At 41.3% G+C, this 12,964-nt stretch overlaps 1 protein-coding gene across 1 annotated transcript; it reads right to left on the reverse strand.

Moving 5' to 3' along the window:
• Positions 1-9,898: 9,898 nt before the first annotated feature.
• Positions 9,899-11,843, reverse strand: LOC136645375 (inner centromere protein-like). The gene has a single exon (XM_066621603.1). It carries the CDS (start codon positions 11,816-11,818, stop codon positions 10,940-10,942), a length of 879 nt encoding a protein of 292 aa, XP_066477700.1. The 5' UTR covers positions 11,819-11,843; the 3' UTR covers positions 9,899-10,939.
• Between the last annotated feature and the right edge of the window lie 1,121 nt (positions 11,844-12,964).

Below are 12,964 nucleotides of genomic sequence, written 5' to 3' on the forward strand. Positions count from 1 at the left end.
GTGATGAATCTTTCATGAATTGGGGAAGCTGAAGTTATCTCCAATTAAGTGTATTTGGCCTGCTTGATTGTCTGAAAATATCTGAGACTTTCGTTCCACCCTGCACCATTGGTACACCCTGTATATTGTCTTATTTGACTGGAAAACAGAAGAGATGTGCTGCATTGAGGGCTGCACTGCTGCTGTTTTTTAAAGGTTCTGATTGTGCCCCAAAGCTTCAGTGCAATATACTTCAGTGTTTGAGCTGAGTAGAATAGTAGAAAATAGTAGAATGTCCTATTTCTATTTTACTTTAGAAAATAGTAGGATGTCTACAGGCATTTAGGAAATCTCCTGCCTAATACACCACAAGCCATTTTTTTCCCTGAGAAATCAGCCCAATATTCATGCTATCTCATGACAAATGTCGATTTCAAAAATACAGGCACCTGATCCCCAGGTGGGCCTAGATTGCAGAGCAAACTTGGCAGAGTTCATGTAATACAGTGTTTCTCAAACTGTGGGTCAGGACCCACTAGGTGGGTCGCGAGCCAATTGCAAGTGGGTCCCCATTCATTTCAATATTTTATTTTTAATATATCAGTCTTGATGCTATCATGGTATGTGACTGCATTTGGGGAAATGTTACAGACCTGTACTTCTAACAAGCTACTATGTATATTCTTTTAACAATGATAGTCAATGGGACTTACTCCTGGTAAATGTGGGTAGGATTGCAGTCTAGGATTGTTAAAAATTTTCCTGCTTGATGATGTCACTTTCATTCATGACATCACTTCTGGTGGGTCCTGATAGATTCTCATTCTAAAATGTGGGTCCCAGTGTTAAATGTGTGAGAACCATTGATGTAGTAGAATCTAGCAGGACAGAAGCAGAACTGGGGTCATTCTGACAGTCATCAACAAACCATGGAAGAATCTGGATTCTGCTGGTTTTCGAGATCCCAGTACAGATGACCCAACAGAAACATGGTTTTATAAAGGGAGGATCAATAAAATATCAACTGATTGGCAGTGGCAACCCTTGATACATGCTGAAAAGGGTTACATGCTGAAAAGGGTTACATACATATTACACGCTGAAAAGGGTCCTGTTTTGGATTTATGTAGAACTTCTTATGCCCACAAATAAGAACAACTTTTTCAGATCTATTCTCCACTATAGCAAGCAACAGTAAGTAGTTATTAATTCTGCCCTGTCCACAGGTGTACACATTTGATCCCTGTTACTTATAAGCAGCATTGGGCAGAAATGGCTGATAGGGCCTTGTATGGTCCGTTGGAGAGGGTTTCTTTGGGTGCTCCTGTTTACCTGAGAGGAAATGGGTGGTGTGGCTTTGGTCCATCTCCTACCCATGAATGATGGGGAAAATCCTGATTTTTTTGAATTTCCCCAGTTTTTCCAGTGAAAAGATTACAATATTTTCCTTTTCAGAATGAGCGAAATACTCAATACTTTAGTTTTTAACTGATATTGTTACAGTCAATTACCCTGCTGCAAAACTCCTGTTGCCATCCCACTTCATCTCTTCCTCCTCTTCTTCAGTCCAAGGGAAGGAGTGGGTTGGTGCATCAGCAGTGCACACTAATTTTGTATTGAAGGGAGTGGGAAGGCAAAGGAGGTGGGCCTCTAAAACGGAAGACTCAGGTATGGCCAGTCCAAGACCTCCCAGCACCTGAGGCAGCATATTGAATGCTATGCCTCCTTACCTGTGGATACACCTGCCTCAGCTCCTCCCACTGCCTGGAATGAAAAAGGAAGAGGGGAACAGAGCAGAAGGGGCAACACTGAGAAGGATCAGCAGGACCGGTAAGCAGGCAGAGGGGGCACCCGCTGCCAACAGTCTGCCTGAGATAACCACTACATCTGGCTTCATGGGGCTGGCCCATCAGACAAAGTTTGGACTGAAAACCTGAGATCTGGCACTCCTAGTCTGGTACCTCATGTAGACAGACGAGTTGAACTCTTCTATCTATGTATGCTGTACAGGTTGAAATTCTTTGCCTAGAATTTTTAACAACAGAATGTTGTTTTTATTTGCTGGCAGCTTTTAGTGCTTTATTGGCCTATTGCTTACTGTGTTGCACTTTTAAACCTTGTGGTGTTTGGTTTCAATTTGCAGGCTGCATTGAAAAATGAACAGCAGGGTAAAGTATATATATTAAATAACAAACTAAATATAAGGTCTGCAAGTTGCCTCACCTCAAAGAATCTAATGGACTTTCCAGAATGTTCAATTCATTCAAGAGAAATCTGACACTTCTCTCACCTGCTCTCTTATGTAATTCAGGGTGGTTGATAGTACTTAATTACATGCTGTGAGTGGCTGAGCTTTCTACACACTAATTCTGTAAGAATTAGGTCAAAAAGGACTACACTCATGGAAAGTAAATATATCACAACGCCCAAGTATGCTACAAATATCACAGCATCCTGAATTATTTCTGACCTTATTCTGGGCATCCTCAGAATTTATGGACTTTCCATGATACTAGTCATCATCTCTAATTCCTTAGTTCCCCTCCTACTGGAATGAAGCTAGGAAAAGGCAAAAGGTGGCTCCTGGTCACCTAAGGCAGGGGTGTACAGCTCAAATCACTCTGAGGGCCACTTTGATATTTTTTACTAAGGGAAAAAAGGAACATCACTACCTTCTTCAGAGAAAAGCACTGTTATTAGAATGCTAATTGAGTAAATTTTTTAAACTCATTGCCAATTACTTCCCCATTTTTTCCATCAGTGCCCATACCAATATGGAGGTATCCTTTAATATCCTTAGATGAAGTCTTGTTTTAATGGCAGTACCAGGTATACCATGTCACTGCCATTTCATGAAGTTTTGCTCCAATTGTTTTCTAAAGAAAATGGGTTGTTCTTTTCTCCTTTAAAAGCAAAACTTTTATTGCTTCAAAGTTCAGTAATATTCTGCATGGTAGTAGCAACTTAAAGGAACAGATTTACTATCATAACATGCTTACCCTCAGAATGCCTAGTGCAGCGCAATCCTATCTTGTAGCCAGCGCAAAATAGAGCCTCGAAGTGGCTCAGCCAGAGGTAAGGGAAAGCTCTTCCCCTTACCCCCAGGTAAGCCACTGAAGCCCCAATGTCCTCGAACATGCGCCACCTCCTGAGGTGGCATGTCCAAGAAGAGCAGAGTGGCTTGAAGCTGCTCCGCACTGCTTGGGTATGGGGGCTAGGATCTGGCATAACAGCTGGATTCCAGCCTCACCTCCTGCTCCCTGCCTGCCTGCTCCCAGGGTCACCCTCTGCCCACCCCAGAACGCCTCCCTCCTCCCTCCTCCCCAGACCCCTGCGTTGGCCAAGTTCGTCCAACGCAACTTACCTTGGGGAAGCTGCCACGGAGGTTGGATGCAGCCTCTGTGCTCCAGCTCACTTCCATGCGCTGGTGTGGTTTCCTCTTGAGGAGGTGCAAATGTGCTTTATGGCATGTTTGTGACCCTCCTGGGCTGGCACAAGGGACTTGTGCCAGCCCAAGGGCAACCCAGGAATGCGCCCTTAGTTATATCTGAGGGGTGCTTTGTGTGATACAGGATTTGAAATACCTATCCAGAAAAAGCAGTAGTAGTTTCTGGATTAGAGCTAGAAACCATTCCATTGATGATGGCTGATGCGTAATTGGCAAGAATCAGAGTACTGTACAGAATACACAGCCAAATATGATTAACTTTGGGAAAGTCGGAACAATTAACTCCACATTTCAGCAAAGACACCTTGATACAATCATCTTTCTAACTCATGCCAATCTGACATAGCATTGAATGTGTGGCTTTGGTCTGTCTCCTACCAAAAAATGAATGACTGTTGCTGTTGATCCGTTCTATCTTCCTGTATCCTTCAATAATGATTATCATGATGTGCTGGGGACTCAGCTGCTCATCCCAGGATCCCATTCAGGAAGCTGCTTTTGAGTGATTTTACTCATTGTTTGCTACAAAAGACCCACAATTCCAAAAGATGAATACAGGTTGAACCTCATTATTCGCGTGGGTTCCGTTCCAAGCACTCAGGTGGATGGCAAAAAACGCACTACAGCAAATCAATTTAAAAAACAAAGTTTCTTTGCTCCAGTGATTTAAAAACAGCCTTGCTGACCTTTGTGATGTAAGAGAAGAGTCATTAAGAAGACAATCCTTCAATCAGTCCTCCTCCAAGCACTTACAAAGGTGCTTCACTCAGTCCTTCCCTTCACCAATGCAAAGTGATCACCCTTCTTTCAGTGCTCAGGGGGAAGGGAGGGATACCCTGGAGAGAGAAGGATTGATGGATTGTCAGCCAGCTGCCCTCTCTTTTTCTCTCTCTCATTAACAAGGCTATTGTTAAAGGACTGTTCAGTTTTTTAAACTGATTTTAAAGAGATGCATTTTTCTCCTTCTCCAGGGATCAGCACATTCCTTCTCATATGCAATGGCCATTCGTGTTGAGTCAAATCCGTGTATAAAAAATCAGTGTATAAAAAGGCTGGACCTGAAATCATCATTGCCTCTATATAGAGATACAAAGCACCAATGCTAATAATATGCCAACAATCCTCAATTTTCCCCCATTCATCTAACATTCTTTATGCAATCTTGCTGTTTGTTTAGTGTCTGGGTGGACTTCAGTAAGCTGAATTCAGACAAAAAAACAAAATAATGATATACTCTCTTCTTTAGAAAGAGCAGGTTACAAATTAAATAAACAAATGCAGAAGAGGCAGCTGTTCCAGTTACATCCTTGAAACCTTAACTCAGTCCTCCTTACTTCTAATTCATTTTCCATATTATCAAGACCAGCTTGGATCAATTTTTCCCCACTTGTTTGGTTTGAAACAAACCATCTATCTCTTGTTATTTAAAGTTTATCAGCAATATTGCCAAACTTTACGCTTTGCCCATAACCCAAGCAATTGATCTCAACAAATGAGACACAATAGCCTACAAGAAAATATAGTTTTTTTTGTAAATTGATATGTCACATCCCTCCCAACAGTATTTTGTACAGACTTTAATATCCTGTGTGTACATGTGAAAATGAGATGGATGTTCTGCACAAATGTCCAGGCTAATTATTTTTTATTAAACAAAAGAGTTACGTGATATCTTAAAGATTAACACATTTAGGGTGCAATCTTAACTAGCTTTCCAGCACTGGCATAGCTGTGCCAGTGGGGCATGCACTGCATCCTGCAATTTTGGGGCAGTCATGGAGACCTCCTCAAGGTAGGGCAATGTTTGTTCCCTTACCTCAGAGTTGCATTGCCCTTATATCAGTGCTGAAAATTTGGTTAGAATTGTAGCCTTATTGTAGCACACACTTTCATGGACTATAGCTTATAAAGAACTACAATCCATGAATGTTTGTTCTGTAATTTAATAGTTTTTAAGATGCTGCTGTTTTTGCTGCAGCAGACTAACATGACCACTCCATTTTAAGTCCCAATAATTTCAATCACAATTACAGGCTCACAACAGACCACAGAGTTGCAATCTGACACTGCAACTAAGAGCGCAATGCTAAGTGTTCTATTGGCCAGTGCAAGCCCCTTTCACCAGCTGAAGTGTGTTGCAAACATGCCATAAGGTGGCATGGCCCTAGCTTTATACCCCTAGCTGGCTCCTCCTCCCTCCCTCCTTGTTGATTGAACTGGGCTGGTCTTCCCAGGTGATTACAAAAGATCAGGAAGACAAAAGGCTGCTGATGAGCCTAACCTCCTGAATGGGGTGCTTGGATTTGCCTAATGGGGCTCTTATCACCTCCTAAAGGACAATGACTATGCTAAATTGCTAAGTTTATGACTATGCTAAGCTAAATTGCCCTGGGTGGCTGGGCCCTTCCTAGGTTCTTACCCTCCTAATTCAGTTCTCTTAGGCTGGACTGTTTTTTAACCTCAAGCTGCTTTTTATTTTAGTTTAAACTGCACTGGTTTTAGAGTTTTTTGGGCTTGGCAGAACTTACACTCTAAAGGTTTAAATCCTGTTTTGCCCTGTTTATAAAACAGACACCAAGTGTACTTTCTCCCCCTATTACCCTCTTCTTTGTTTAGTTTGGGCTCTAGCTTCCTATCTAAATTATACCTCCTGCATTTATTAAGCGTGCATCTTTATTTAAATTATTTATTTATTTATTGCTCTCATCTAGATCCTGTGTCCCAATTTACTGAACCTTTAGATTATGTTCTAACTTGGATTAAGTTTAACTTGGGTTTATAGGGTTAATTTAAACAAAGTAGAAAAACTTGCTTTCTACTTTATCCTCCTATGTTTTATTTACTTTTCCAAGTGCCTGTAGCTTGGGCCCTTACTCACGAGTAGGGCTCTGCTCCTGCTCAGAGTAGACCTATGTACACACTCACATATACATTTTTATTGCCCTCACCTAGCTCCTGTTCCCCAACTTGCTGGACCTTAGACTCCCTCCCTCTGGTTAGATTAGGTGCTAATTTAGGTAAAGCTTAGATAAAGCTAAAGGTAAAGCTAAATTTCAATGTTGATTTAAGGTTAGAAAAAGAGTTAGAAAGACAAAGAGTTAGAAAGAGTACACTTACCTTCTCCTCTCCTCTTCACAACTCAAGAGCATCCTCCCTCTCTTTCTCCGAAAATGCAGAGGTTCACTTGCCTTCTCCCTCTCTTTGCACCGAGGTTAAACTTGCGGTGCCTTACCTGGCACTTTGTTCCCAAGGCACTTGGTTTCCCAGAAGCCACGCGCGCTTCTGCAGAGAGCTGCAGGACCTAACATATCACTATCAGGACCTACCTGGCTTTACAAGTCTGAGAGCCCAATCCTATGCCTGCCTACTCAGAAGTAAGTCCCATTATAGTCAGTGGAGCTTACCCCCAGGAAAGTGTGGATAGGATTGCAAACAGAAAAAGATTCACCTTACCCTGTCAAGCCTGTTCATTCTTTTTTTTTGGGGGGGGGGGGCCTGCATTCTGGAGTATTTGTTGAGCTCCAATTGCATCAAATCAGGACCATTCTGGTGGCCTCACATTTCCCTTTGCCTGACCTGCCCAGGAGCCAAAGCACATTTGCTAACTTGCAAGTAAACACAGCCATGTATGTGGCTTGGTTTTGCTTTCCATGGGGCTCAATACATTTGTCAGTTTGGAGGGAGGGACCTCCTTCACAGGTGTTTTTTGTGGCCTACATTCATTGGATAAGAACATAAGAACAGCCCCACTGGATCAGGCCATAGGCCCATCTAGTCCAGCTTCCTGTATCTCACAGCGGCCCACCAAATGACCCAGGGAGCACACCAGATATCAGGTGTGGATACCAGGATCAGGACCATTCTGGTGTCATTAGATTCCTCTCAGCCTGCCCTTTCCGACGGACTAAGGCAAGTTTGCCTACTTGCAAATAAACGCACAATACAGCTCGGTTTCACTTTCCATTGGGCTCAATGCATTTTTTGTTTTCCAGTTTTTTGCCAATAACTTTTGATGGAAAGGAGATATTTCACTCTGGTTTTTTCATTATATTCTATTGGAAATTCCACATCCAATGGTATATAACATGATGGGGTTACTCCTAACCACCGCAATTTTAGCACATCACCCCCCCAGTGCATGTCACCTGGTGTGGCCCGCACCACCCACACACCCCTTAGCGACACCACTGCTGCCTGGGGAGCAAAAGGTCAGACCAGTAACGTGCCTATTTCACAGGCCAATTAGCAAGAATTAACACATCAGAAGGCCACACTTTGATTAAGCAATTCCCCCACTCCACTCCTTAATTAATCCATGGAGCACAACACTCCCAAGTACAAATGGAGACTTGTTTACTCTTGAATTTCAAATTGACTTTTCTTGCCTTCAAAATGTAGATAGATGAAGTTTCTAGCCTCATTCCCAAACAAATCTCCATAACCCAGTAGTTCTCAAACTTTGAGGGAGCATTACTCCCTCAGTAAGTTCTTGTGGGGGAGGGGCTAGGGCAGCAATGTGATTCCCAGGATCATGTCACTAAGGGGGGCACTTTGCACTAATTTTTTACAATGTAGGGCTGCAGCAGGTGATTGGAGCCCTGCACAGAGCTCCCCTATGCTTGGAACCTGCTATCAAAGTGGGCGCAAAGCACCTCCTGTAAAACCGAAGTGCTTTGTGCCCACTTTGATTGCAAGTTCCAAGCATCAGGGAGCACTGCGGAGGGCTGTGCAGGGCTCCCCACACCTCCTGCAGCCCTACATTGTAAAAAGTGCAAAGCACCTCCCTCACCCCCCATAGCGGGATGGGGAAGTGTTACACGAACTGGTGGGTCGTGACCCACCGGTTTGAGAACCACTGCCATAATCCACGAGGGACTGATAGCCACATGAGAGCAAAGGAACACCTCCTTTCAGAGTTCTAGGCTATTAATTACAATTGTTTATTCAGTGGGAGAAACTACTCCCATCCTCCACAACATTAATGACCTGCTTCTAGACTCACTCCTGTAGTCATTAGTTCAGGTTACAAAGAGCCACCTTCAGCTGCCTGAACTTCTCCCTTCTTTTCACTGAACTCACCTTTTATTCCTTATCCCTCCTTCTCTGCTACTTCAAACTCCAATTCTTCCTCCCAGTTCCTCTAGGAAGCCAATCTCCCTCTATCCTTTCTCCCCCCCCCCCCGTTTTTTCCACCCCTTTGCTCTGCTCTGTCTCTTTCATAGTTTCTCTATTCTCTTTGTAACTGTATACTTTAGAGCAGAGGTTCACACACTTTTAGCACCAGGACCCACTTTTTAGAATGAGAATCTGTCAGGACCCACCGGAATTATATAATGACCGGGCGTGACATCATCAAGCAGGAAAATTTTTAACAATCCTAGGCTGCAATCCTACCCGCACTTACCCAGGAGTAACTCCCACTTACTATCATTGTTAAAAGCATATAGTCTTTTAAAAGTAGAGCTGTAACATTGTTAGCCTCCACAGGCTGGCGCAGCTCCATGTGCTGGCCCGGCTTCCGCCTGAGGAGACACAAACGTGCCTTATGGTATGTTTACGACCCTCCTGGGCTGGTGCAAAGGACTTGCACCAGCTCAAGGGCGCCTCAGGATTGCACCTTAAAAGTATTACTGGTAAATGTGGAACTTAAATGCACACAAGGAAAACCCTAAAGAGTAATATAATGAAAGCTAGCTTTAGCAAACTCTTATGTCAATTCACACATGCTTACTTGCTCCTTACTCAGTGGGTGTAGCATGAAAGAAAGACTTGCAGACACGAGTCGTTGAATTAATCACCAAAGACAGAACTTTCATATGACCCACTGCCAACACAGTTTGTTCTTTAATGGAGACAGTTCATACATGTACATCAATTAATGGTTCTCAGCGTGTATCTAATCAGAGAACTAGCCCCAAGATCCCATAATTTCCAATGTGGAAATACTGTACAATGCATGGGGTGGCATATCCAAGAACATACCCCACATATAATGGGCAATATGGACCTGTGCACATTCCAAGTTTTCTGAGACTCTTGCATCCCTTTTTAGGTAAAAGGATTACAAAAATTGGTTGTGTATATCCCTGTCACCCATTAAGTCATGCAGGGAAGCAGAACGTCTGGATTTGAGACTGTGCAAATCAACATTCTGTGTACTTAAAAAGCAAAAACAAAACAATATGAAAACAAGAATTTTGTTCAAGGTACTGGAAAGAAAATGTGTACTACACACAACTACTTTATGCGGAATGGCAACTTCTTCAAAGCTTCAGAACTAGCTTCTGATTTTTGTAGCTATTTTGACAAGGTTCTTCTGCTGTTGCAAACATCACAGTGCACTTATCAGGAATGCACAGCCCATGAAGCTGGGATTTTCTAAACCCTCTAAAATAATTCATTGTGTTCAGTGTCTTAGAGATATTCAAGTCTGAAATACTCCTGATTACAAATTCTACTTTTGTCACACAATTTCTCATCACCAATGATATTTAATTGCTAAAAATGAAGAAAATATACAGATAGTTGTCACCACATTTATACCTAAAGTCATTGGTTAAACTCTGTGACCTTTCTTTTCTTCCCATACAAGCTGATGTTCTCTACCAAAGCTGGTTCTAAGAACTGCAGAGGTCTTGTATCTGCAACATCAATCCATTTTCTTCCTTCTCCAAGTATCTAGTCCAGAAAGGTGCTGAACCCTTTCAAGTCTCAAGGAATTAACTGAACTGAGGATAGTTGGTCTTTGAAGACCAAATATTACTTGAGTTCTGTGCAGGAAACCAGAGCACTTATTAGGTCAATTACTGTTTCCCCATAAAGGCAGCCCTACTAATTGTGATGGCAAGAGAGTCAGTAGTCTATAACAACCCTCCAAAAATCCTGCAACGTGTCCCACAGCCCTAGAATCACTATTTCCTTTCAGTAACTTTTTGTTTAGTTACCACTTTTCCTGAACTGTATATTTCTTCTAGTCTTGGAGATCCCGAGTTTAGAATGGGCAACAAATTATTTAATGCAACTGTTTTTGAAGAGAAAACTGCATTTTCTCCTGACATTCTGTATAACAGGCCTCTATACTATATTTTAGTAAAAATGTTATTAGGAGTATCCAGCCTAACATGAAGGCTGCAAGTGATAAGAGATTGCACCACATTCCTAAACAGTCTGTTCCAGTGCTTAAATTTTTTATATGTAATTTAACCTTCAATGTGCATCTGCCTTATTTCAACTTTCAAACATTGGTTTTTCTGCCTTCCTCTGCTATATTCTAGCCCTTTAATACCTAGTACTTTCACCTTCTGAAGGTACAGATAGAAGCCTACACAAATCTTAATCTTTTTCAGTAAGCTAAAAGTCAGACTCGACTGGTGCCATTGTTTTGGTGTTGTTACTGTACACTTATGAAGCCCAACATAATATCTACATCAACTTCCAATTGATCAGGGTATTTTAAGATCTCCCCAAACTCTTTAAACAGAAGCAACCTCATGTAGAGAATCAAATGCTGGGCTAGCAATTTTCATATTTGTCAAAAGTCTCATAGAACCCTGGTCTGACTTTTCTGATGCTCATACGTATATGCTGACACTCTGGAGGAACTGACTTGCTATAGCTAGTTGACGTTGCTGTCCCAGTAATCCAGCCAGAAGACAGGCGTTTCCTTTTTGCCTTATGGGAAAAGTTTCCAATTTCTTTGCTGCGTTCAAGACAGGGGTCATCGTTATTCCTATCAGTGACATCATCATCTGACTGCTCATCTCTGTTAGAAGTCACACCTTTGCGCTTACAAGCTTCTCTCTCTTCTTCTGCAATCTTCCTAAAACGTTCTAGTGACTCAACCTTCCTTCGTCTTTCTATTGTTTCCATTTGTTTCTTGTCCATGAAGTCTTCAAAGTACATTTTTCTTTCACTCCTTTGATCTTCAAGGAATTTCCACTCCATGTCTGTCATCTTCACACCACTGTATTGTTCTAATTTCTCTCTTGTTACAGTGTCTGTACAAAATATATCAAAAAGCTGTTCTGACCTCTTGTTGAAATCATCTGCTTTTTGTGTGAACAGCTCATTTTTCCTTCGCTTTCTGGATTGATACAACTTTGAGAATTCCTCATATACCTTAAGAATGTGTTTCTTTATGTTTTGTGTTGCTATGGTGTACAAGTTGCAAAACAACCAGTGTTCCTGCAAAAGTTCAGCAAGCAACTGGGCAGCATCTTCTTTGGACCGCTGGGCTTGCCCTGCCCTTTTTGGGTGCAACAGATATAACATGTTTTGAATGACATCCTTCTTTGTAGGCAGAATTCCTTGTGCAAATTCGGAAGACTCCACATAATCAACAGTTCCCAAAGTTTTTTTGGCTTCTGCGGTAGTATCCAAAGCAGCCATCATTCCTTTCCAGCTTTACTTTGTATAGAAAGCTAAAATAGAACAAAATGTTGAAAGTGAGTAACTGTAATAAAAACACACAGCTTCTAAAAGCTTCTAAGAAAAATTCAAGGTTGCAAAAATGTGTAGAGCTGCAGACAACATAAGTAATCAAATTCTTTCTACAGTGAGTTTGATTCAGTACCTGCCTTCAGGGCTAACTAACATTTTAGAAAGAATAAAAATCACCTGGAAATGAAACTATCCTCTTAGCAGTAAAGCATTGTAATAAAATGTTTTATTCTTGTTACAGATTATGGAGAAAATTCAAAATATTGGTTTCTCTTGGTACATATAATTTTTTCCAAATACTAATTACTGTGTAGTCAGAGCATAATCTATCCTAAGAAAAAAGTAAGTTAGTAAGAATTATAAAATGTGTTCTACAACACAACAACATTATGTGCACAGTTGTCAAATAAGTTTTGACAATTTATTTTTCTTATTTATTTTTTTCAAATATTATACATTCATAATTTGGGTTTAATATTGTGCTACAGTACAAACTCCAGAAAGGAATTTACAGAACCATTCTAACAATGGTCCAAAGGCTTCTCCATATGACAACTAACCTAATTTAATGTCAGAGTTGCAGACTGCTATGCAGTCCAATACTTGCATTACGTTCTTTAGAAAATTGAGTTGCTTTGTGATCAAGCTATAAATACTGCATTGCATCAGTTTCAAATCTGCTAGGAGATCTTCTACTCCAGTTTTTGAAATGCTGTACACATTTATGTAGTGTACAGCCTAATCTAGGCTCCTTATTATGTACTATGAAAATGCCTAATATACAGATTCTCAAACAGTTCAGACCACGAATTGAAATTTATTAGACTGTCGTAAGACAGCTGAGCTAAATTTTGACCGTATGCCTTAGCTGGAACTTGCTAAAGTACTTTATAAAAGAAGAAGAGCAAGACTGACTCCAGACTGAGGACAGATAAACAGCATATGTCAGCACATACACACAGCTTCCAAGTTTGTCATCAGTCATGCAGAATAGAAACTTCCCAGACACAAAGTTGAAATGTTCTCAAATGGATCTTGATTGCATAACTCCCAAATATCACTGCCTAAGAGCCTCATCCTATGCCTGTCTACTCAGAA

This window comes from Tiliqua scincoides, chromosome 3 (assembly GCF_035046505.1).
Source record: "Tiliqua scincoides isolate rTilSci1 chromosome 3, rTilSci1.hap2, whole genome shotgun sequence".
Lineage (NCBI taxonomy): Eukaryota > Metazoa > Chordata > Lepidosauria > Squamata > Scincidae > Tiliqua > Tiliqua scincoides.

What these genes read in the sequence shown, in the direction of transcription:
- LOC136645375 (XM_066621603.1), bottom strand. Translation starts at nt 11,818, where the DNA reads ATGATGGCTGCTTTGGATACTACCGCAGAAGCCAAAAAAACTTTGGGA.